Source organism: Thamnophis elegans, chromosome 1 (assembly GCF_009769535.1).
Source record: "Thamnophis elegans isolate rThaEle1 chromosome 1, rThaEle1.pri, whole genome shotgun sequence".
NCBI classification, from domain to species: Eukaryota; Metazoa; Chordata; class Lepidosauria; order Squamata; family Colubridae; genus Thamnophis; species Thamnophis elegans.
This window is the reverse complement of record NC_045541.1, coordinates 115,476,614-115,503,375: the sequence shown is the minus strand read 5'-3', so window position 1 is coordinate 115,503,375 and position 26,762 is coordinate 115,476,614. Positions and strand designations below refer to the sequence as shown.

General features: G+C 37.6%; 1 protein-coding gene across 2 annotated transcripts; it reads right to left on the bottom strand.

Annotated features, from left to right (window-relative positions):
- Window positions 1-1,912: 1,912 nt before the first annotated feature.
- Window positions 1,913-26,278, bottom strand: PTGR2 (prostaglandin reductase 2). 2 transcript variants are annotated; one of them, XM_032228865.1, is made up of 10 exons: window positions 25,927-26,278; window positions 15,984-16,063; window positions 15,112-15,230; window positions 13,940-14,131; window positions 13,352-13,522; window positions 11,800-12,009; window positions 7,856-7,977; window positions 6,591-6,678; window positions 6,251-6,290; window positions 1,913-3,018 (listed from the first exon to the last, which is right to left on the bottom strand). In XM_032228865.1, the coding sequence occupies exons 2-10, from the start codon at window positions 16,018-16,020 to the stop codon at window positions 2,954-2,956; spliced, it is 1,044 nt and encodes a 347-aa protein (XP_032084756.1). In that variant the 5' UTR covers window positions 16,021-16,063; window positions 25,927-26,278; the 3' UTR covers window positions 1,913-2,953. The 2 variants fall into 2 exon arrangements, with proteins under 2 accessions (XP_032084756.1, XP_032084747.1); XM_032228856.1 differs by lacking the exon at window positions 25,927-26,278 and adding an exon at window positions 19,776-19,848.
- Window positions 26,279-26,762: the final 484 nt, after the last annotated feature.

Here is a 26,762-nt window from a genome sequence, read left to right as displayed (position 1 = left end):
CTCCTTCCATCAGCAAGGGCATTGAAGATGAAACGTGGCTGGGTCTTTCAGCATGACAATGATCCCAAATACACCACCCGGGCAATGAAGGAGTGGCTTCGTAAGAAGCATTTCAAGGTCCTGGAGTGGCCTAGCCAGTCTCCAGATCTCAACCCCATAGAAAACCTTTGGAGGGAGTTGAAAGTCCGTGTTGTCCAGCGACAGCCCCAAAACATCACTGCTCTAGAGGAGATCTGCATGGAGGAATGGGCCGATATACCAGCAACAGTGTGTGCCAACCTTGTGAAGACTTACAGAAAATGTTTGACCTCTGTCATTGCCAACAAAGCATATATAACAAAGTATTGAGATGAACTTTTGATATTAACCAAATACTTATTTTCCACCATAATTTGTAAAAAAAAATCTTTCCAAATCAGACAATGTGATTGTCTGGATTTGTTTTCTCATTTTGTCTCTCATAGTTGAGGTCTACCAATGATGTCAATTACAGGCCTCTCTCATCTTTTTAAGTGGGAGAACTTGCACAATTGGTAGCTGACTAAATACTTTTTTGCCCCACTGTATTTAACAGATTTAGTACTTAACAGATCAATGTAGCCTATTAGCAATTGGTTGCTGTGGAATATTGCTGATTTTCTTGGTTCATGACTATTCTGCTGAATGAGATCACAGTGAAATTGAAATAAACAGTATTCTTCACTTTTGTCATGCAGGAACTGAGATAATCAGTAAAAAAATAGAATTTGTTGCATCGTGTTAAAAAAATGAATGTGAAAAATACAGTTAAGTGTATGCTGTACTTATATGAAAATGAGTCAATTATAAAACTATACATGTGAAATGAGCACCTACTGACAATGGCTAAACCTTGTAGAAGTCTGTCTCTAAATGTCCAATACAATTTATCTTATGCCATAATCAGTAACTGACCTGATGTTTTTCAGCTTCCAGGAATCACAGCTTTTGATTAGGATGGGTATGGCTGATGGTCAAATCACAGCATGTTTATACATTTACTGAAAATAATCCAAGAGATGTAGTTATAAGATTCCATATACTCTTGCACATGATATGGCTGGGACTATGTATGTGTATTGTAAAGGAGTGTGCCTCGGCCATTTTTTTTCTTCTAATGCACATACAATAAATATACAAATGCTGCCTCTGATTTGTGCCCCATTGTTAATTTAATAACATGTACATGCTGAGACTGGATATACATTGCACTTTTATTCTTTTTCAATATTTTTTCAAATTCCATAATTTGTCTGTTGTAATAAAATGATTTTGTGTAGTTTTTATTCCAATCATGTATTTGCTAACCTTTTTCCATCTTATCTGAAAATGTTAACGTGTTGACTGACACATATAACCATTCTCATGTCTACTTAAAAAGTAATTTGTACAGAATTCACTAGGAATTGTTTCAGATAAGTATGAAAGAATTGCAGGGTACAAAATTCCAACAAGTACAGATAGTCCTTGAGTTACAACACTTCATTTAGTGATTGTTCGAAGTTACAATGGCACTGAAAAAATTGACTTATGACCATTTTTCACACTTATGACTGTTGAGCACCTCCATGGTTATGTGATCAAAATTCAGAAGCTTCGCAACTGACTCATATTTATAATGATTACAGTGTCCCAAGGTCATGTGATCAACTGTTGTGATCTGACAAAAAAGTCAATGGGGAATCCAGATTCACTTAACAATCATGTTACTAACTTAACAATTGCATTGATTCAGTTAACTTTGACAAGAAAAGTTCTAAAATGGGACAAAACTCAACTGTCTCGCTCAGCAACAGAAATGTTGGGCTCAATTGTGGTCATAAGTCGAGGACTATCTGTATTAGGGACACAGTACTGTTTCTGCAGATGCCTTGTTTGCTGCTTTCTTGTCTACCTGACAGTGAAGAATCCACAGAAAGGATGGATCAGGACTTTTTTGCAAACTTTTGTTTTACAAATTATTAAAAACTTTCCTACCACATTTTTTCTTTATCAGAAAGGAATTCAGAGAAGCGTCTTCTTCCTTTGTAATAATTCTCATTGTTATACATTCAAGTTTGGAAACTGGAATATTTGGACATAAAGTGTAAGGAAAGGTTTTTTTTTAAATCCCATGACAGTCGTAAAATTAGGAAATGTCTTGTTTAGTATTCTAATTTAAATAAATTTATGTAACAGTGAAATGTTGGAGGTAATAGGAACAGCTAAAAGCTATTATTCACTATTAATGTATCAGAAAGAATAACGTATCACAGAAGAGAGGCAAAGCCAGAAAATTATATTAACCAATACATTTAATAGTCGTATTGTGTACAAGAAAAGATCTTCATTATTGTTTCATTTTCAGATGTGATTATAGAGCCTGGTTTATACGTATCAGAACATCAATCAGTATATAATATGTTTTAATTGGTTTGCTTACTTCCAGGAAGTAAGCCATGGTTTATTTTTTTTAAACTAAAGTTTTGAAGTTGGTTACCAAATCTTAGCTGCTGCAACTATGGCTTACATTTATTTTCAAATTGAGAAATACTACAACTATAGTGTTATTCGATTTTCTAGATATTAATAAAGGCAGAAGAAAACCAAATTAGAAATTGGTCAAATAAGACATAATTTGCTTGCAAACATTTGTTCAAGCAGCTAAAACTAATCTTGGTTTTATATTATATGCACATAATTTATATTTCTGTAGCAGTGGTACAGTAATGATATTTTATCATTTGGTACTAAAGGCAAGGAAACACATTTTGACTGAATTTCCCCCCCCCCAAAGAGATGGAAGAAACCCCCCCAAAAAACTTAGAAAAAAATTAAAGATTCAAAAGATTTTACTAATCCCCAAAATGGGATACCGATATAAAGGATAAGTTCATTCCAGGCTTATGCAAATATTTCTTTTTTTAGTAGACACAAAATAGATCAGAAATGATTTTTATTTGGAAACGAGCACTATCTGTTTTCCAATGTTGCCCCCACTCATCATAGACACGAAAGCAGCTGTAAGAGGGGAAAAAATTGAAATGATTCAAAAGCTGAAATACTTTACATTGGTGTTTTAATTTTAAACACAAACACTTTCTGAATTTATTTAAATGTACAAAATAACATTATTTTCCCTTCAATAATCAGCCCATGGTTTTGAAGACAGCCAGTTTAGGCTAGATGCCAGGAGACTTGGAGATCTTACCTTAGCCGGGAAAGCCAGTTGGATGACTTTGGACAAGTTGCTCATTCTCAACCCAACTCACCTCAAAAGTTGGCTATTGGAATATCACTACCTTGAGTTGTTATAAAAATAATAATTTTTTTACTACTGGTTCTGTGGCTTGGTGGGCGTGGCAAAGGAAGGATACTACAAAATCTCCATTCCCATCCCACTCCAAGAGAAGGATACTGCAAAATCTCTATTTCCACCCCACTCTGGGGCCAACCAGATATGGCATTTGCCGGTTCTCTGAACTACTCAAAATTTCTGCTACCGGTTCTCCAGAACCTCCCAAATTTCACCCCTGGTTTAAACACATCCTATACGTAGACAATGAGAAATAAGTTCCATATTGTCCAGCTAACATGTATTTGCTATAATCAGAACTAAACCGTTAGCTTGAATCTCCAAATATCCATCTATGTAGGACCACACAAATAGGCATTCCTCTCCTTTGCAACCTAATAGTTCTTCAGTATGATGAAATAAACCTTTAAATAAACTTTTTCATCAAAATTTGGTGTCAGTACAAGTTTTAAATCTTTGTGTTTTCTTTCATGTAGCTGCATGAGCAATTTAATCTCAAAGGCTAGCCCCAGGGAGATCCCCACTGATCCAGGCTGAAGCAAAGCAACAGCAATTGTGTCAGCTGATTCTGCATTCTCAACTGTTGTGCAATGGTTATACCCTAATAATGCAAGCACTTTATTCCTCAGAATTATTTAGTAACTTCTAGCCAATATGTGGATTTTCAATTTTGGAATACAGGCAGTCCTCTACTTGTGAACATATTGCATTCCAAGAAGCTATTCGTAAGTCCCAAGTATAAAAAATATAGAATTTTTATTTTATCCATTAAATAAATTGAAGAGCACTGAAAACTAAAACCACGAAATCAATGAACAGACAGGGCAGGGTAGGGTCCAAAATGGGTAAGTTTAGCCTCCCAATGTGTGACGATGCTGCCAAGAGTATACACGTAGCATGCGGTAAACTAGCTTTTCCCCACATCCTCCTACTTTCCTGGACCTTCTGGATTGGAATTGCAGAAGCTTTGTTCGTATGGGTGAAAATTTGTAACTCAAATTTTTGTAAGCACTCTTTATACTCCCTCCTTCATGAACATTTTTGGTTTTCCTCTTCTTGACATTCCTCAGGTATTACTCAATCTTAGACTAAATCCCCTCCTCTCCACGTAGGGCTGTGCCTTTGGAAGAACTACAAATGTGCTATTTTTTTTTGTCCAATAAAATTTTTCATTCTTCAATTAGCATTCTTTTTTCTTTGGAGGTATCTTCTTAGATATATGTTCTCAGTTTCTTGGCCTGTTTTCTCTCTCACATTTACATAATTCCTCTAGTTTCTTCTCCCCTTTTTTTTCAGGCTTTCCAAATAGAACTGTGATAACTGCAACAGTTCTCTCCGATCCTATTTTTTTTTGTCCAATAAAATTTTTCATTCTTCAATTAGCATTCTTTTTTCTTTGGAGGTATCTTCTTATATATATGTTCTCAGTTTCTTGGCCTGTTTTCTCTCTCACATTTACATAGTTCCTCTAGTTTCTTCTCCCCTTTTCTTTCAGGCTTTCCAAATAGCCCCAGAACTGTGATAACTGCAACAGTTCTTTCCGATCCTTCAGGCCAAATGAAAGATAACTCTCTATCTTTAAAGGCCTGCAGAGCTGTGGCCTTGCATTCAATATTCTTGTATCTCACCTCTGACCTCTCATGGTATTTAAGATCCTTTGATCAGCTCCAACTCTTGTTTTTAATCTCAAGACATGAGGTAAAACCAGTAGCTGTTGCAATTGCCCTGAGGCTCTCAAGTGATGGAAGCCAAGATTTCCTCCTTTCTGAAACTCCGTAATAATATATTTTATGTGGTCTTTAGATGCAGACTTGGTAGAATGTATTAAACCATTACAGGCAATCCTGGAATTGAGCTCAACATTTCTGTGGTTAAGTCAAAAGTTACGACTTTTCTTGCCAGAGTTGAATCACTAAAATGGTTAAGTTAACAATATGTTTGTTAAGTGAACCTGGCTTCCCCATTGACAGAAGGTGATCACATGATTCCAGAAACTGCATCCGTCATAAATATGAACCAGTGGCCAAGCACCCAGATTTGATCACATGACCACAGGGATGCTATAATGATCGTAGAAATTCACAAATTGGTAAAGGAAGAACCGAAAACCTTTCTCTGCTGTCTAACAAAAATCCTCTTAAGAAAGGGGGGAATTGTCTTTTAACGAAGTTGATAATGGAAACTAGTAAGGGGTATCCTAATAGGATGCAATTTAAATTCCAAATTGTTGTAATACTGGTCCTTTCTCTTTTCAAAACGGAAGCCAAATGTTTGATATAAAATCAGGAAATGAAATCCCTTACATTAATTAATTTTTAGTTTGATCCTTAATTCTACCTATTGCTGTAAGAATTAGATTGCTCAGCTTTCCCCAACCTGGTGCATTGCAATCAGCATGGCTGTTAAAATACTGTTTTCATCACAATTTATGCCAAAACAAATGATTGTAGCAGAAATTATGGATATAATTTTCCGAGTTCATTTATATACAGACTACTGACACATAATAAAACATAATAACCTCCCTAGAAATTCTGTGATAAAGAGTTGGTTATTGATTCCTAGGTAGGCTAAATTTGCTGTGGAAAAATAAAATTAAGCCAGATAATTACTTGTAAATTCATAGTGCAAGAAGCATACAACAATTGCTTCTTTAAATTTTCAAAAATGCTCCAAGGTAGTAAGACAATAGTTTTAAGAACTATTAGTTTTGTTGAATTTAGATTCAGCAAGATTTAACATTTAAACACATTCAGTTTAAATATAAACACATTAATTAAGAAGTATATTTAGTATTCCTTAACTGTGAATGGCAATGGCATTCAGATTCGGGTCAGACAATTTTGCTGTTTGAACCAGAAATAAACCAGGGCACCTTCGTGTATCCATATATTTTAATTAAGGACATACAGTCAGAAGAAAGAAACCATCTCTTACCTCCAATGTTTTCTAGGCCTTCCACGACTGTCTCCTTGACCTGTTTTTTTTTAAAAAAGCATTAAAGGTTATTTTTCCTCCTTTTGATGCAATCTAGTATTTTTTTTCTTTCATTAAACACTGTTGAAAATTATCAAAACAAAACTTTTGTAATCTCAGTTCTTTGGATATTTACACCTAATCAGATGATTTCTAAATAGTGTCTCTATTCATTGTAGTTACACAGAAATGAGTTATTCGTTCAGCTTCAGCAACCACAACAAATAAGAAAAGAAAATGTCAGTGAAAGAAAATGACTGTTTGCGGCCCTGAGCAATTTGCCTATTGATTTTTATAATACCTTCAATTTTCCTTCTTTGATCCACTGACAAAGCTGCAGAGTACTAGCTGAATATTTCTCCATGTAGTTCAAAACCAGGAATCTTTCTCTGTGAAGAATGAAATTGACATCTCACAGCAGTCAAATATTAAATGTTAAAAACACTCTGAAATGCCTTTCTGATTCCATTTTATGTGTAAAGGGGAACAACTACCATTCTCATAGAAAACATTTAGGGCAATAATTAAATTTCCAATCTAATTGTAACCATCATTTACAGAAAATAATATTTACAGTTACATACATAATATATAGTCCAAAATAAACTCGAGGGGGATAGTTTCTTCAGCAGATCAAAAACTCCCAATTTTAAGAATCATTACAGGAAACTACAAAAGTCAGCAAATACGTCATGGATGGAAACAAGCAGTATGTTCTGCCTTACTTGCAGCAGATAGAAATGGCAACACAGTTCAGCAAACATAATTTAAAGGTCAGAAATGATCCAATTGGTCTAGTATTTTAACAGTGTAAATGGCTCATCTGAAATTATATTTTAGCCTATTGGGAACCTTTACATCTGTGCCATTCCAAAGATGACACCATATGAATTTAGTGCCCATCCTTTGCCTACTCCAAAAGACACATTTCCGAACAGAGAATAATTAACTTTCTGATTCAATAGAATAATTGAATAATCCCTGTTCTAATCTTACTGGGAACAATGGAGTATTCTAATACAATTCATATTAAAAACATCAGACTGGGAAAGGGTGGACCAGCATACTGCTGCATCATTTTAAATTTCTGATCAAATAACTGTTAAATGCCCTCATCTTCTCAGGTAACACGTGAAACTTTGGAATTAAGCAAAGTTTAATTGTGCAAATTAAGCACAAAAATTGTTTCTCATTCTCCAATCAAACTTAAAAGGCACAATTTAAGAGACTCAGAGTTACTGGAAGCATGTCACATTTATCCACTGATGAAGTTTTATATTAGCTGTCTATTTGTTTAATTGTAGTTTCAATTCCAATTTCCCTCGGCATATATGGAAATCAGCCTTCCCATTTTCTTTTTCTATTAAAGAGCTTTCTCACTGATCATCCGCTGACAGTTTTCTGTAAAGCTGCAAGTTCAACTCCAGTAATTATTTGAGTGACCTTGTTTCATAGATGGTTCATCAATCTAGAAAGGCAATTTTTAGAACTAAAAAAAAAGCAGTCACATATTTTGGCAGATTTTATTCAGTGTTTCATTTGGAGAAAGAAGCCAATGAGGAATACCTAGTAATGTTCCGTGATTTCCTTATTTCTTCTACCTCTGGAGGTAAAGGAGGTGGATATTGCATGTCCTTGTTATATTGGGAGATCTGACCACATAAAATAATATGGCTATTTGAATTCATCTGTTGGAAACAAAACGACAATACAGTATTGAAGTTTGTATTTCTTAGAACTATTATGGAAAGTTAGACAGTCTATAACTAACAGATGGAATGGTTCACAACAATAGAATTCTTTCATATTTATGATTCCTAAGACCTTATATAACAAAATCCAGCTTTTCTGCATGTTACAGAAGATCCTGGAAAGTGTTCCAGGACTCACCTATAGAAAACAAAGCTGTGGTATTATGGTACATTCTTTTTTCATGTATTCTTTTATATGGTTCACCGATAAAAGGGCGACCGACAAAAGCATGCCCGACTAAACCGCAAGTTCTGAACCGCGCCGACGAATAAGCGCTGAATCACGCCGACAACAGCGCGCCGACAGAAAGGCGCTGTAAACCTAAACCTAACCCTAACGCTAACCCTAAACGGAACACTAACCCTAACCCCAACCCTAAACATAACCCTAAACCTAACCTTAAACCTAACCCTTACCTTAACTTAAATCTCCCTTCTGTCGACGCGCTGTTGTAAATCGCCCTTCTGTCGACGCGCTGTTGTCGACATGCTGATGACATTGCGGTTGTAGCGATGTGGTTTTGTTGGTGCGCTTTTGTCGGCGCGCTTTTGTCGGCGCGCTTTTGTCGGGTCACGCTTTTATATAACAATTCAAACTGCGTATTTGCCAATTCAATATATTCATTACTGTGTTTTAAAGTTATTTTTTTAAAAAAATGTAAGGATTTAATTCACAAATATAAGATGTCAAAAAAAATAATATCCAAGTATGGAATTGTGTTTGCGCCACCTAGGTACCATTCAAATATATTAGTCCTGCTTATGGATCTCTTAGAAGATGTATCCTTTAGGTCAGGGGTCCCCAACCCCCAGGGGTGGGTTTCGAACGGTTCGCACCGGTCCCTGCGATCCGGTTGGTCGCCGAACCCGGAAGTAAGTAACTTCCGGGAACGGCGAAGCCCCCCCCGCGCCCGCACACCCGCACCCGCTCCTTACCCAGTTTTTACGAATTCTGCGCTTCCACGCATACGCAGAACGCATACAGCGCCTGCGCGATCCTCCAGGAGCAGCTAGAGCATCGCGCAGACGCTAGTGCGTGCGCGAGGATGCCGCCGGCCTCGTTCCAACCGAACCGGTTGGAACAGGGCGAGAAACCCCCCCCTGCCAAACCCCCCCCATCCCCAGTCCATGATCAAATACTGAACTGCAGCTTGTTGGAAACCCAAGTGGTGGGGAACATGTGAAGCTGCATTTGCACAAGCAGTGTGTGCACAGGCAAAACTATCCCCTTTCCCCCTGCCACTTCCACCGCTGGTCCACAAAGCCTAAAAGGCTTAGGACTGCTGCTTTAGGCAGGAAGAAATATATCTATCTAATACTTGCACTAGTAACAAAGTCCTTACTGCCCACACTTCATTTCCAGTGACAGTGACAAGCAACACTACATTCTGCAGCTAGGAACAAGTAGAAAGTATGCTGGAACCACAGCTGCTGTACAAAAATAGAGAAAAACGCATGGGATCAAAAGCCTTGGAGCAAGGAGGCAAAAAGGCTATGATGGATGGAGTAGATTAGCTTTCTGCCAATTTTCAGTCAAAGTATATGTAAGAACTAAAGTCATAATGTGGCAAGGACATTGCTAAATCTTCCTGAGTGATCCTCCACTCTTCTCTGCAAGTTGGAGCATGACTACTGTTCTGAGAATTGACAGCTAGACTTTCCCAAAAGAGCGGACAGGCTATTATTTATACTGGCCTTTTCCTACATTTCATCTTAGCAAAATGCTGCTGGCCAAAGCATAATGGCTCTCCTGGAAGCACAGTCTGAAAACTGTGCGATAGAAATGCAATAGAACATTAAACAGCAAAGGGTTGACTAAGAGAGACGTTAAAAGAACAGTGTGTTTTTATTACATGTACTGAAAAAGAGCAGAAGAACATCCCATTTGTCTGGCCTACATTCTGTTGCATCAACCAGCAATATGTTTCATTTATTCGTCTACAGAATAAATAAGAGTAAAGAAAAAAAGAGTCAAAATGCTATTCATCTCAGTTATTGTATACTGCATGGGCATCCATGATATGGGGAAAAGGGACAAGTGATGACCCTTACATCATGATGGTTATTTTTGCATTGGATGTCATCATGCAAATGTGTAATTGCAACATCTATACTATGTAATGATATAATCAGATGTGTCACTTTTATGTTATCATGGTTTGTTATGGCTGGGACTATAGTTTGTTATGGATGTGACTATACAGTGTAAGTGTTGTGCAACAGCATATTTACCATGATTAACTTAAATACAGTTTATTAAATGAATCCAATTGTTCTGGCATCACTAGATTGGCTTCATGCTACACATTAGTCTGTGTATAATGTGTCATGCAAATATAGTCATGTGTGTCACTTTGGTCAGAATTTTAAGCATGCTTCAGATACCAAATATGATGTGATGAAGATAAGCTCACTTGCACAACTTAATTTGGATGAGAATAGAAGTGAATTACATAAAAGAAAGAAAAAAGAAAAAAGGTTTCAGCCAAACAAAAGTTAAACAAAATGCAGAAAAGACACATACTGCAATTTTATGAAAAAGATCTTTGCATTCAGTGGTTGACACTACATCAGTGGAAATCAGTGTGGACAAGAACCATAAAATTAAAAATACGTAGGTAATAAGCATCTTGTCTCAAGTTTCTTCACTAACAGAACTCCGGAAAAGTGTAAGAACAATATAAAAGACACAGCTCAGTTTTTAGGAACATATATTCCAATAAATATTAGATCCTGTACTATTTTACAATTTGGAAAAAGAAATGGTGTTATCTCGGATTATCTGCACATATTTACCTGCCAAATTTAGGTAAAGAATTATATTACAAAGTGTCTTAAGAGTAAAAACCATTTCAGCTTTCCTGAACTGAAAATTGATTCTATCTTACGCAACTGTGGGTCAGGTAGATTTAGTGAGAAGTTATATCCTGGTGTAGAAGAGTTGGTGATTTGATTATGTTAGGCAAGCTCCCCGCTGGGAGAGCAAGTGCGTTCAGAAAAGCGTTGTGAGGGTTGTATTGGAGATCACACAAACCAGCATACAGAGACACTGCAGTTTAAATAGGCTTTTACTTTCGTGGAAATAGAGGTATCCATCAAACAGTCCAAGTCATACACGGATGACAGTCAGTCATCAATGTCTTTCAGTTAAGGGATAATCCAAATAACATAGTCCAGTATCATATAATCAGTTCAGTACACGAAGTTTGCTAGCAGTTGCAAAACTTACAATAGCTCACAGCACTCAGATCAGATCAGTTCAGCAACTAGCAAACAGAGAGCTAACAGACATTCTGGCTCCCTCTTATGGCAGATTGAGGAAAACAGCAACCAATCACATTTTAAGGTATGATTTAAAGAAACAGGTACAACATTGTTACATGATTTATATATTGCCAACCCAACCCTTAGATTATATTCCTAACAGATTATCTGAATGCTTTGCCAACCTAGTTTTGGTTTATGCATCCATGACTTCTCACATTACTGCATCCTGGACCACTACAAGGACTCATGGGGAGCTCAAAATGAGGAAAGAAAAGAAAAACACATGTTCCCGTCCTTTTTCCAATTTCCAGCTATTTGGGTCCCTGCAATATTTGGGGCCTAGATCCTGTGGATCACCTTAAAGCCAAAACAAATTTAATGTTGGGGAGCAGGAGTGGGACTGAACATGGTATTTGTTTTTTCCGCATCTTGCTTCTCCCTGCATTCACATAAATGCCTGAACAAAGTCAAAAGTAGATGCGGCACACTCACTTGTCTTATTACTGTATCACTGATGTCGCCACCAACATTGTCAAAATAGATATCCACTCCATCTGGGCAAAATTTTTGCAGCTGCTGTGCCACATTCTCTTTCTTATAGTTGATTGCAGCATCAAAACCCATTTCAGAGACCAAAACTTTGCATTTTTCATCTGTGCCACAAATGCCGACTACTTTAGAACAACCCTCCAGGAGACCTATCTTTGAAAGCAGAAAACCATTACAAAAAGTCAGCTTTTTGCAATCACTGGTCTTGCGCCACAAGGTTTTTTTTTTAAAAAAAGATGAATCTATATTTTCTGTCAGTTCAAAATAATCATTGTATGCATCTTTTCTCCCAAGGAACCAGCAGAGAGAGAGAGAGAGAGAAGACCAAGCTGAACAATAATCATGGAATGATTAAAAATATATTTTAACCCATTGCCCTTCTTCAGATCCCTCACATCCTGGATATAAATTGCTTCAACTTCTACCCTCAAAATGGCATTACACACCAGAACAACTAGATACAAGGACAGTTTTCCCCCGAATGCCATCACTCTCCTAAACAACTAATTCCCACAACACTGTCAAATTACCTACTAAGACTGTATTACTATTATTCTTCTCTTCCTTCCTAGTACCTCTCTCTTTCCACTTATGACTATAACCATGTTGCTTGTATCTTTAAATTTTATATTGTTTTATTTATTTCCTAGTATGATTTGATTGCTTATTAGTAACCTATGACTATCAGTAAGTGTTGTATCTTGATTCTTGATCAATGTATTCTATTCTATTTTTCCTTATGTACACTGAGAGCATGCGTACCAAAGACAAATTAGTTGTGTGTCCAATCACACTTGGGCAATAAATAATTCTCTTCTGATCTGTTCTGTTCTATTCTATTCTTTGTCATAGTCTCAAATGAAAGCAGCGATCCTCACATCTATCAGCAAAAAAGAAGAGACTGTTGGCTCTAATAGAAGCTGTCTTCCTATTCCACATAGCATGTGAGGTGAACTTAAAAAAGAACAAAATAAAGGCTCCTAAGGACCACAGAGGATGTGACTAGTGAGTCATGAACTTATAGAAAGGATGGGCCAAAATCTTTAGACCTTTTTCTTTGGTTTGGAGAGTTTTGAAACGGTGTTTAAGACTTGCACCCGTGCTCCCAAGTCTTCTAAAAATTGGGAATATTGGCTTGATTGGAGCTAGAGATGATTTCAAGTTAAAATAGGCACCTTTACCTCTGCAAAGCTTAGAATACTCTTGTATGTTTGAACTATGTCTCCAGGCTTTCCCCCAAATACGTCAAACCCATTTCAGGGCAGGAGGTACTAGATGCAGCATATATATATATGCATATATATATATAGTCTTTAACCTCATATATATATATATATATATATATATATCCCATGATAAAGTCTGCCTATTTCTGAGGTATAGGAAAAAAGTATAGTGGCCTCCGTAGGGCCAAATAATAAGAATTTTGTGATTCGTAGGCAGAATAATCTAATTTCTAACGACAACCCTTAAGACTTTGTTAATAGTGTCTTACCGGCCCAGCCACAGAGCCACAAGCACCAGCAGCTCCACTGACCACCATGGTTTGATTAGAGCCTGGAGATACATGTCCTTTCTCTCTGATTCCCAGCAAAGATGTCAGCCCAGTCAAGCCAGCTGCACCCAGGAAATAAGAAAGGTGTCCATCTACAAGGTGTGGATCGATCTGAAGAAAAAAAGGGTTTCAAAGATGGAATTAATTAAGCATTATCATTCTAGTCAAGATTCATTCTGGTTTTTTTGGCTGGATTCTTTTGGAAATGTTCAAAGGTAGTTGATATTTTTTGTCTTTTTTGGGGAGGGTGTTTAGGGGTCCTATCTGAAGTCAGTTTAGTGCAGTGATTAAGGCATCAGGCTAGAAATCAAGGGACTATGAGTTCTAACCTTGCCTTAGATATGAAGCTACCTTGGTAGTTGGACCAGTCATTATTTACTTGCTTCTCTGACAGTCATTACATGTTTCCATTCAACTCCCTCCCCATGGATATCCATAGTCTTTAACCTCATATTGCTAGAGATCAGGGCACATTTGTCTATATTTTTTTCTCTCCAAAGGAAATGGAAAGAAGTGGTAAAATGTTACCTTGTTCAGTTGTTTTCCTTCTAAAATGGCTTTGGTCTGCCAGGGCCAGTTAAAAGACGTCACAAAGTCTCCTGGAATGAAACGCACGTCTTTGCTTTCTTCCACACAACCAATTCCACCTCCATCAATAACTTCAGACAATTTCCAAGCCTGGAGGTAGTCAGACCCAGCATCTTCATTCATACGACACCGCTAAAAGACAATTATTTGTAGCAAGAGAATCTTTTAAAACTCAATCCTTTTGTTTTCTCTTTCCCAAAAGATACATAGCCGGCCAACACATACAATACAATAAACCCTTTAAAAGCCTAAGAAGGAAGAATAAAGGTCATATTTTTATTACTGATAGACTAAGAAGTTGGTTGATGCTCCAAAGTATCTTTTTTTCCTTATTCTAGTTTATATGGTACATCTTAGAAAAAAATTCATAATTCAAATTATGCAACACACCCTTCTGATGTAATCCTCTGGAAAATGAATGTAATTAGTGAAGTTATTATACAAAGAACTCTAAGTTTTCTTCACAGTAATTGAAGTTCCAGTGCTGATATTTAAAATTACCATATAGCAAAAACAATAGCCCTTAGACTTATATACTGCTTTACAGTGCTTTATAGTCCTCTATAAGCGGTTTAAAGAGTCAGCCTATTGCTCCCAACAATCTGGGTTCTCATTTTACCAACCTTGGAAAGATGGAAGACTGAGTCAACCTTGAGGCTGGTGAGATTTAAACTGCCAAATTGTAGGCAGCTAGTAGCCAGCAGAAATAGCCTGCAGTACTATATTCTAACCACTCCGCCACCGTGGCTCATGTTTGTACATTTTTTCAGGACAAAATTAATATATGGCATAGGGTTACATATATTCAGAGATCATCTTATGATTCTTTCTCCCAGTTACATCGGCTTCAATTGTAGAAGCTACAATACTTTCCATATTGAGATTAGCAATCTGCGTGAAAGGAGGAAACCAAAAGCTCAGGTACTTGCCAAATATCTTGCACAGTATGTGTATTATAATTGTGGTCGTGGGCATTTATGCAAAGCAAAATATTCCCCTCTACTGAAGTCATACATCATTATTTACAGTGATTCATGACTGGTAGATCACATGAAGAATCAATTGGCCAAATATTCTTCATATATTCGGATATTTTTATTAAACCCACGTACCATGTAGGGATCCACAGATAAATAAAGTGTACGGACTTTAACTTGACCTTCATCAATTTTGTCTGAGAGGGTGGCTTCTTCCATACAGAAGTTTTCTGCAACTGGCACTCCATTGATGCCTAGAACGAGTCAGATCACAGGTTTAACAGCTTGGTTTCTTCTTCTTCTTGAGATTATGGGAGTTAAATTAGCATTTCTGAACAATCACATATGACTTTAGAGAACTCACGTTCCTTACAAAAGCATGTGTTTCTTCACTGAAGCTATATATCTTGGGTCAGCCACCATTTTGATATTTACAAAATTCTATTTGTATTTCTCCTTCCTAGCCTTTCTTTTCAACATGATGCATGCATCTAAAAATCCTCATTCCTAACCAAGTAGTTTGTGACACAGAGCAATTTTAAAATAAAGAAAACTGGAAAGATACATCACCAGTTTTAGTGCAAGAATGGCCAGCTGCTTTATAAATCTCATGAAATATAAATGAACAAGGGGCCAGAAGGAAATGCACAAATACAATAACCTTCAAAGTTAACAATACACTATTCACAGTAAATATTGCTTATAGCTATTGTTACAAATCATGAATAAACAAAACATACAAAATTGTTTACAGCACTCTCCACATTATATACTTCAAAAACAGCAGTTTTGGGTTATTTAGGTTATTTGTTTATACATTTTTGCTCTTACATAAACACATCTGTAATTAGAAAATGTCTGCTAAGAATGTCTTGTTGAAGACTTGCATAACAAGCTTTGGATGTGTACATCAGAAATTGCCCTCTTGGATTTTTTTTATCTTCCCATTTACAATGTTCTACAAAGTCACAAAACTCAAATATGTTCTCCAACAAGTAGAAACATACCAGGGCGTGAATGCAATACCACTCTTTGAATGATCATCAGCCCGCCAGCAAATATCTGGAACAGTTGAAAATCAGATTCCCTGTAAAAAAAAATGGACAATGTTTAACACCACCTAGAGGGCAATTGCCAGTAAGCAGTTTAAAAATCTAACAAAATCTAACAGGGATATGGTTTTGGTTTTACAATAGACGTGTACAATTAAGAGCCCTGTGTATTTTCTGAAGGCTTTGGGTATGGGACCAGGGCCATTCCAAAACTGTTCAACCAATTCTATTTTTTACATACCTGGAAAAAATTTGGGGAATGGAAACAACAATATCAATTTAAATATAAATCAAATTCAATGTAAATTTTGCCACATATTTATTCGCCTTGTTCTCCTTGCATTCTACTTTGGGGAGGGATGTTTCCAGCAAATGTGTTCCTTGGCTTATGAAAAGCTAAGTTTAGGGTAATAATGAGGTGAAATTAAGAGGAATGTGTGTATGAGGAGGGCAGATTGAGTTATTAGTTATGCACCACCCATCTATAAAAATACAAACAATAAAGCATGGCTTGGAGCATTTGTCAGAAAATAGTGCAGAAGAGTGTGTTTCTTCACAGTCTTTAGAACGTGGTTTGTTGAAAGGAAACAAGTTCACAGATACAGAAGGTAGAGAACAGATTGGCAAAGCACAGAACGTAGAAGGGAGAAATAGCTAGAAGTGCTAAAATGGCTCACTAAGAACTAGACAAGCAAAAGTTCATGCTAAAAATACAGTCTATGTTAATTTTCTGCCAAATTGTCCCGGAGATTGTTTTTGCAATGGAAGCCCATCCTAAACTGCCTCAGTTTTTAAAAGCATTTTAACCTGGATAACTCGGTATGGAAATAAATTTAGCTGACATTGTCATTATCAGACTTCCATAAGCTGATCATTCCATCAAGCAGAAATGAAAACTCCTACATACAGGTAAGAAGAATCAAAGGTACAGGATGTGGGGAACATATTGGATAACAGCATGCATGCAATTTCTAATGGTGTTTTCTTTTTAATAAATAAGACAGTAAGTCTTATTATGCAGTAAGTTCTATCATACTGAGAACTTCATGACAATACTGGATAACAATCTGAGTTTTTGATATGATAAGGAGCAAGCAGTTTCAGCAAATAATGTTTACATCATTTACCATGCAAAATGATTTCTTAAGTATCCACAGTTCTTTTGAGTTCATTTTTGAGAATTGAACTTCAGTTTTCAATTCAGATAGATTGGTCAGTTTCAGAGTCTGATTGAACACATATAATGCCTGGTGGGTTTTCTCATTGATTACCAAGTGAGATGATAAATTTTGCTGATTTTTTCCCTTCTGCAGCCTGACCTAATCTGGTCTAGCTTTAAAACTGAGATATCTTCCACCAGCTTACACCAAATATTGTCCCATTCTGTTCAATTTTCTATCCTACTAAACAACAATGGAGTTCTGAGTTCCTTTACACAATTTATTTTCAACATTCATTTGTTGATCAAGAAAAAGTTTTAACGACAAAATTTATATAACTCAACATAAACTTAAAATCTGATGCATTTTATATTAAAAGCCAATGGTGGGTACTATCATAAATATGCAGAGGATTGCAATTTCCCTAATATTTTGTGGTAGAGATCAGGTAAAAGGCTGATTAGTGTCTTCAGAAAACACCCCACACAATATCAAACTCACAAAAAACATCCATACGTTGTTTTTTTTTAAATAGAATACATTCCCGTTTGGAGCAGTTATTTCTAGAATGGTTAGCAGTTTGAATGGACTATGTACTTTTTTTTTTAAAGGAGAAAAGGACATCAAAATGTTAAATCTGCTTTGGTTTGTTTATAGTAGAAAATCAGGACCTTTTTATGTCTTTTAAATAGGTTTTTGCCTATATCTAAAAATTGAGATGCGGAAAGTCTAGTTTTTATATTTAATGTTAATATTTTAGAGCTCTGTTTGGACTTTTTGATGACAAGTGGACAAAGAGAATATGTTATTTATTTGATTTGTTAATTACTAAGAGATGGGTTATGGGATGAAAAGTTTTATATTTGTTAACTAAGAGGGGTGAAGAGATTAGGAAATTGTCCGAAAGGTGCTTTTTAAAAAAAGGCAACTAGACTTTCTTGTTTCTCTTTGTCCATTTGTGTCAAAATTGAACATCCCTCTCTCAACAGAGGGGGAGGGATACGACATCATCTATCTCCAGTCTACAACAAGTCCCTTTAGCAGTTCCAAGAAGACTCCACTACCATTTGTACTACTCAGGTGACTGAGGACACCTCCAAGTGGTCTCAATGACTCTCTAACAGAATGCAAATGACCAGCTGTCTGCAAGGAATATAAATCCTTCCATTCCCCACCATCCAGTTGGAGCTAAAGAAGCTTCTTGGATGAAAAGCAAAATGTCTTCAAAGACAAACAAGAAAGTCCCGTTGCCTGTTGAAAAAAGAACCTTTGGGATAACCGCGACCTGGATGACTGAGAATCTCCGTAGATTGATTGTGAAATTGTTCATCGTTGTGATGAGAGTGGGAAGTTACTGTGTTTCCCCAAAAATAAGACAGGGTCTTATTTTCTTTTGACCCCCGAAATAAGCACTTGGTCTTATTTTCGAGGAGGTCTTATTATTTTTGAGGTGCAGGAGGCGACGAGCATGGTCACCTCATGACTGCTGCTGTGTTGCAATATTTTCAGGGGAGGGCTTATTTTAGCAAATGCGCTCAAAAGCCTGATTGGGCTTATTATCTGGGGAGGTCTTATTTTCAAGGAAACAGGGTTTTTTCTTAAAGGGGGATTTTATTTGCTTTTTATTTTTTTCATTTTTCTATCTTGTACTCTCTTTTATTATTGTTTTTCAAAATCTTAATTAAAAACAAAAACATCCATGTTTGTGGATGTGATTGTCTCTATATTCTGAATCAACATGAAAAACAACATCATCAAACACTTTTCTATACAGACTTAAGATAACACAGTTACAAATATTTTACAGATCACAACTCTTTAATACTGAAAGCAAGCAAGAAAAAAAAAGTGCCCTTGAGTTTAGAAAATCCCAGAAAAACAAATGGTCTTTATTTTCTGGTGAAAACTTTCCACTTAAGTTCTGGAGAGTTGGAGGATAGTGCTGGGATGAGATGGGTATGTTACTGAATCCTGGGAAGGAGAGCTGCTATTCAGAAACTTTATACAGTACATAGTTTCGGCATATAATTCCTATACACAATTTTCTGAATTTAGTATTTCAATACATGAGACGCATCCTATCTCAAACATTACAAAGTTTCCTCTTTTTTAAAAGTGCAATAGGTAACTCCCTACACATTCCTACAAATGTTAGTTTTATGCAAGCTTTCTCCTTCTTACAGGACCGCAACTTCCTGAAAGATGGAAGTCTTCACAAGACAATTCTTTGCCTCCTTTCAATTTAAGTCTAGTAGTTTCTCTTCTTTTGAGAACTTCATGATAGGAGAAAACATGGAGATTTTTCTCGTCATTATACAGCAAGTCATTGGGCACAGTGGGCAATGTAATTCATACTGTTCATACCTATTAGACAGTTATGGGATTTTGGGGTGAATGGAGAGTGTCATTATCCAGTTCAAATTAGCGCAAAGTAAATTTTATCTAAGTGCATAATCCATTAGCAATCAATGCACTGTGAAATATAAAAGTTCACTGAACTATTAAGAAGTCTGTGCTCTGAAGCGGATTCAAAGGGTTTCTCTCCATACTTCACTTTTTCATCTGGACTAAACCTAGATTTACTCACCCGAGATCTGAGTCTCCAACCACCTTTGATTCTGGATCAGAGAAAAAGTCACAAGAGCAAAAAAAGAAGAAGCTCAAAGTCCGTCTGTTTGGCCGAGCCTCCTCTTAAAAGGGCAATGAAAGACTACTCAAAGCCACTTAAAAGGGCAATGGAAAAGGGGCATTTTAACTTAGTTTTACAGTTAGTAGTTCCTTTAGTGACTGTTCAAAGTTACAACGGCATTGAAATAAGTGAGTTATGGCTGTTTTTCACACTTACGGCTGCTTTTCACATTGCAGCATTTCCATAGTAATGTGATGAAACTTTGGATTCTTGGCAACTGACGGTTGCATATTTATGACGGTTGAAATGTTCCGGGGTCAAGTGATCACCTTTTGCAATCTTCTGACAGGCAAGGTCAATATGGAATCCAAACTGTGTTATAACAACTGCAGTGATTCACTTAACAATTGTGGCAAGAAAGGTTGTAAAATGTGGCAAAATTCACTTAACAGCTCTTTTGCTTAGCAGAAGAAATGTTGGGTTCCATTGTGGTCATAAATCAAGGACTACCTGTATGCATATTTATTAGAAAGAAAGGGTCCTGGATATATAAGTCCAAAACTTCAGTCTTCTGCTGTAGTTCAGGGTTACTTTTTATTACTGAAGCTTTTTAGAAATGAAATCTTATGACATGTAAATGCAATTAAGCCCCATTAAATTAGATCAGATCTAGATTCCCCTGCTGGCTGGGAAATTCTGGAAGCTTAAAGCCATGCATTTTTAAGTTGCCAAGGATGAACAACACTGATTTATTGGGATTCAGCATCCAAAAGAATTGGCCACTGCTGTGTGGGAAAAAAAATAGGGGCACATCCAACTATGTGCTCTTTAACCTGAAATTCTTGCTGATTTTAAAATGTTCTGTGGAGTAGAAAAGTATAATGATAGATTATTATCCATCAGGTTAAATGAGCATTTGAATATCGTCAAATTCTTTATTATTCAGACATGCTATGTAAGTTGTGCTGGCCAGAAGGGGGAAAAATCCAGTATTAAGTTTACAGAAGTGCCATAATTATTAGGCAGACTCAAAAATAAAATAATAATAAAATAAAATGCAAGCTTTCAAAATCTGTCATTTGGTGCCACAAAATCAACCTTTTTAAATGAGTCAGTATGCTTATTTGACTGTGGTATGGCTGTGTGTATTTAAGCTGTCTTGCACGTTAATGTTGACCTGAAATACAGGATTTAAATAAAAAACTATTCCATGCAAATATACTAGTTCTAAACAAATATTCACTTTCTTCACTGGTTAACACTTCAGTCAGATTTAATGTAATCTATAAAGCAGTCAATCACATTTTATTCTATGTGTTTTAGGCCAACCAAATCCATGCAATTAATTTACAGGTGAATGTCTCACATGAACTTAGGAACAGAAAAAAACATAGTTCAGTTAATCACTGTAAGTAGGCCGTGTGAACAAGGCAGTGTAATGGGTAGTAGGGATGACTTTGAGGAAGAAAACAGCTGCATCCAAGGCACTGATTTGATAAAAGAAATTTGAGTCTGAGGCACAAATGTAATTTGAGAACAGTGTCTCAAACCCGACCTCTTTCTAGTTCTCAGAAAAACAAAGGGAAAGGAGAAAGCATCTTTAGATTTTCAGATTTCTCTTATTGTAATCTTACAATAAAACTGATATTAGCATTCATAATTTGGTTTCCTAGCCTGGTTTACTTTGAAGGTCTGACAAGCAGCAATATGGCGCATTGTAGATAAGAGTGCTGCTGACTTACTTTGTCCATATCCAGCTAAATTAAGTCTGATTGCATAGACATAATTTGTGCAATTTTCTTGAAAACAGTGTTGCTTGCCATTGCCTTTTTCAGGGATTTTTGGATCTGTTTTCAGCAGTCTTACTTTCCTTGTGTTCCCCCATAAAATATTAATTACCGTATTTTTCAGAGTATAAGATGCACTGGAGTGTAAGACGCACCCAGATTTTCACCCTCTTTTGGGGGATAAAAAGGTGCGTCTTATACTCCGAAAAATACGGTAAGCCCAACAGGTCTTAGCTTACAGGTATTTTAATTTTCATTCCAAATTATCACAAAAGCATGTAGATTCTTCTTTAATGGTCATACTCTGGATGTGAACACCTAATTATCTGGAGAATTTCGTAATGCTAGAAAAGGATAACCAACCTCAAGGCAGACTGACTCAATTACAACACTGCTGGAAACCCTGAAGGGTCAAGTTGGGGAATGATGCTCCTGGAGAAAATCTATCTACATATTGGGTAAGAACTGACACGAACTTGATGGTACCTATCAATCAATTAAGAAATCAATCAATATTTTCTTTTTACATATGAGTAGCTATAATTTAGGATAATTTCCCCCTATTATAGACATTGTAGGAGAACAACTGTGTTAGTTGAGTAGCCTTAAATCAGGAGTCTGGTAATACAATTTCCAACACTTTAAGGTATAAAATGTTGAGAGGATAACTTTAATTTTTTAATACAATGTATTGGCTGGAAAGGTGCCATCAAACTCATCCTGATTCCTGCCCCTCATAAAAAGGGTAAACTCCTACAGCCAAATATTCCCAGAAACTATTCCTTATTATTAAACTGCTCTATTTAGAAACTGGAGAGAGGAGGCTACAAGGGGAATGAATGGTATTACTGTTCACCAGAGACAACCATGATCTAGCAAATGCAGAAGTCTTGCAAATCATAGCAACAGTATAGACAGCATAGCAACAACAGCTGCAGCAATGAAAGGAAGAAATCCCGCAATATGGGTTGTTAGAAGAACAAACGTAAGGAATGAAAAACCAACAGCTAAAGAGCTTTGCAAGAGTCCATGTCGCTAACATGATTGATAGTAAGTAACCAAACCTTTTCTTGTCTGTTCTTATACTTAAATAAATATCAACATTTTAGTGTGTATATGTGTCTGCTTATTAATCTATGTGTGGTGTGTTTTCCTCATGGCCAAGCAGTAATTATTTTCACAAAGTTCTTCATATAGATGCTGATGCTATTTTTAAGAAACTAGGATTTTCAGAGTTTGATCAAGCTAGATTTTTATTAGCCTTTGTTACACTTTCAAACTTCTGATCAAAATACGTCATAAATAACTAGTTTTCTCCTGTCTTGCCCAGTGAAGCCTACTCGGATATCAGTATTGCTTGTGACTTAAGAACTTGACATAGCTGCTCTTCACATACTGTTCATGATAGAGGCAAAGAGGCATTACACTAGAGACAGCAGGATTCCCATTATAGAAGGCTTACCTCAAAAGAAGTATGATTAGGGTCAAACATTTTAAAAATGTACACATGCATTTTAAACCTTGCCTGCTGAAATTGTATTAGTCTGACATACACTGTTCCACCATCAATGGAATGGAAGTTAACACAGCTGAATGCTACTGATCTATTTTTCCTGCCAAACACAAAAACAATTCCCAGGAATTTGTATCTTGAAAACATGAAATGTTTTCAAACGAAGACAAACATTGACCCAATATATTAGGCACAATTCATTCCCTTCTAGAACAGCTAAAGCTTTCAGAAAACCAACCATGAAAAATACAACACAAACACAATAAATGTTTCTTTAAGGCAATGATCCTTCATATTAATTTAGGGATAAAATCTGGTGAGGATAGCTTTTAATTCAACATGGATAGAATTGCATTGTAGACTCATGAATTCTGTTCAGAATACTTGATTACTATGATGAACATAAAGGCAATAATTTATTTATTTATTTAATTTGTATGCCGCCCACTCTCAAAGAGACTCAGGGCGGCTTACAAGTAAAAAAGGGGAAGGGAAGGACATACAAAAACAAGACAACATTAAAAGATCACAACATTCACAACTTAGGATGGGGCTGGACAAATTCAACAGCCCCAGGCCTGCTGGAACAGCCAGGTCTTGGTCGCTTTGCGGAAGGCCGGAAGGGTAGTAAGGGTCCGGATCTCCATGGGGAGATCGTTCCATAGGGCTGGAGCAGCAACAGAGAAGGCCCTCCCCCAGGGGGTCGCCAGCCGGACACTGACACTGGCAGATGGAATCCAGAGGAGGCTTAATCTGTGCGATCTTATAGGCCTCAGGGAGGTAATTGGCAGGAGGCGGTCTATCAAGTAGCCAGGTCGAATTCCACTTGTAGTCTTTTGCTATGCAGTTTTGGCTGCAGGCAAGCTAATTTGATATTTGTGACAATTTATCTTCGTTGTCTGACATTAAGATCAAGTAATATAGACCAATTTTTCTCAACCCTGGAAACTTTAAGATGTGTGGACTTTAACTTCCATGATTCCCAAGCCAGTCCACATATCTTAAAGTTGCCACAGTGGAGAAACACCAATCTAATGCCAGATTACCATGTTGGAAAAAAAGTTTTACAATATATTTTTATAAATTTCTGTTCTTCCAAGCTAGCATGATATCCAACTATTTGTTACTCTATCTCCCTTTTTAATTGACTTTTTCCATGTGTAAAATATACCAGAACAATGCATTTTATCACAGTAAAGCATCTAGTCATTTCTGTAGCTGCTTTTGCAGAAGAATATATTCCTATTTTTGATTAGAAAGGAACTCTACACTCCAATGACATCTCTGGGGGCTGGGAAAAAGTTTTGCTCTTGCTATGTAGATGGAACAGCTGTCACCTGTTATATCCACTGAGACTAACCCAGTTCAGAAAATGGCACTAAATAGAAACAAAGAAGCCAACTATGCCAACACATAAGCTCTACTGGGAAACAGCTAATGGACACAGTTCAATTACGACAGGTTCCAGCATTCTCCTACACACAAAATGATAGCACACTGCACAAAGTAATAGCATAAACTCACAATATGCTATTATTGTATCCTAATCCTTTGGGCTTAGTACTATAGACAGCAATTGCCCTATTCCTGACCCTTCCTATGGATAAGGAGTTATTTCCTCCTCTGCTATTCACATCCATTACTTTGGAAAGAGAGGTTGGTTCACACAAGGCAGCAGGCAAATAGGTGCCCAAGCAGGAAGACAATATTTTAGATCTGCTCAGTAAGGGGAAAACTCAACTGTCGAGGTGCTAAAGAAATTGCCCAGGACACACATTAACCACAACTATGTGTGTCATATTAGCTATGGCAAAATGATTGGTTGGATGTGAAGATTTAATGAACCTAATCAATTGTTATTAATGAAACCAGTTATACAACTATACGATGTGGTGTGTGAACCCATTGTTAATTCTAAAAGTACATGTCAGATTACCCATAGTCATTCTGGCTCCCTCATTTTGAAAACTGGGAGGAAAGATACAGAATAGCAGGCAGTATTCTGTAGTGGTGGCTATATTCACACAACACACTTCTGATCAACTCATCCAAATGTTCTTGGTTCACACAACAAACAAACCATACATTATATTATATGGCTGATCTGCACAGCACATTAGGCTAATATGTGCACTTTATCTACAGTTTCTCTGTCTCTTTCCCTGCAAGAATACAGGATCCTGTCAGAAACACACAGCACAAAAGCAAATTAAAATATAGGAAATCTCATTTACAGAAGTGGCATCAAGTGGGGTGTAATAGTAGGCCAAACTTCCCCAACCTGGCACCTTCCAGATGTTGGATCTAGAACTCCCCTAAATGTCTGGCTATGATACCTCCAACACTCCTGGAAAGCTGTCAGGTTGAGGAAGAACGCATTAGGCAGCAGGCAGTGAATGACTCAGCCGGATTTGAATTGCAAAAAGGCAGCAATCTTTTTAAATTAATTATCTTGATCAAAACTGTAAGGAAGGAGGGCAGCGCTTGTAGGACTGTCTGTCTCAGGAGCCAAGGAACTCGGCTCGTCTGGGGCGTTTGCCAGCATCAAGTTATAACAGGACTGGCGCAAAGCTGGACTCGTTGTTCAAGACTAAAAAGCGCTTCAGGTATGCCGAACTCGGCTCAAGAGCTATCAATACGAAGACGTCCTTCCTTTTCCCCGATAATCACCGCCCACCATCTTAATAAGTCCTGCACCTTCTCACGCGACCGGTCGAGACGGAGGAACCGGGCACCGCGAGGAGGTGGCACCGAAAGCTGCTTTCGGAATCTACCACTTCTAGGAAGTGACGCCTTCCCAGAATCCTACCGCAAGAGGCGAAGTTGGCGCTGGCTCCGTTTGCCTGGTTGACGACAACGGCGGCGTCTTTGCCACCCGTCTGGGCTGCTGCGGTGAGCTCGTCCTTCCGCGCTTGGATTTGGGGTGTGCGGGGCCGCTCTTCGGTGCCTTGGACTCCTGCAGCAGGTAGCTTACTCCGGACTTCTCCTTTTGCTCCTTTCTGCTTGCTCCTGCTCCCTTCCAAGCAGAGCAAGTTGCAGGAGAAAGTTTACGAGGAGAGAGAGGGTTGGTTTGCGTTGACTATGCAAATATAGAGCAGGCGCCGAGTGAGTGACAGCAGAGCGGCTCGGAGTTGTTTTGCAAAAGCGGACCGGCCGCTGCGGCCGAATGAACCTTCGGCTTAGGGAGGGGTGTGTATGTGTGTGTGCAAAGTTAAGAAAGCTCTTGTCACGAGTTGGCGGTGTTGGTTGTCCTTTTTAAAAAGTAGCTCAGGTTTCGGGCCGCTCCTCTTTGGAGCTCCACAAGCGCTGCTTCGCCCTAGAAAAGAGGCCGCGCGATTAATATTGCCCCGGATTCCACGCGCCGCGAATCAAAGAAACACTGGAGCCACACGGGTGGCGATGAGTTGTTGTCATCTTGGGCATGGAAGGGGATCTTCGGGCCTTTATTCGCTGAACAAAGCTTTCCTGCGAGTGACCTCCGTGTTGCTGCCGTTAATAGAGGTGGGGGTGGGAGATCGGGAAGCTTAGGTAGCGAAGCGGCCCTTCCAGATATGGGGCGCAGCTGCAAGCGCCAACCAGAAACAACCCTTCCTGCTTTGCAGCGTAGTACGAAAATGTCCTCCCCCCCCCCCCCCCGAGGGGGGC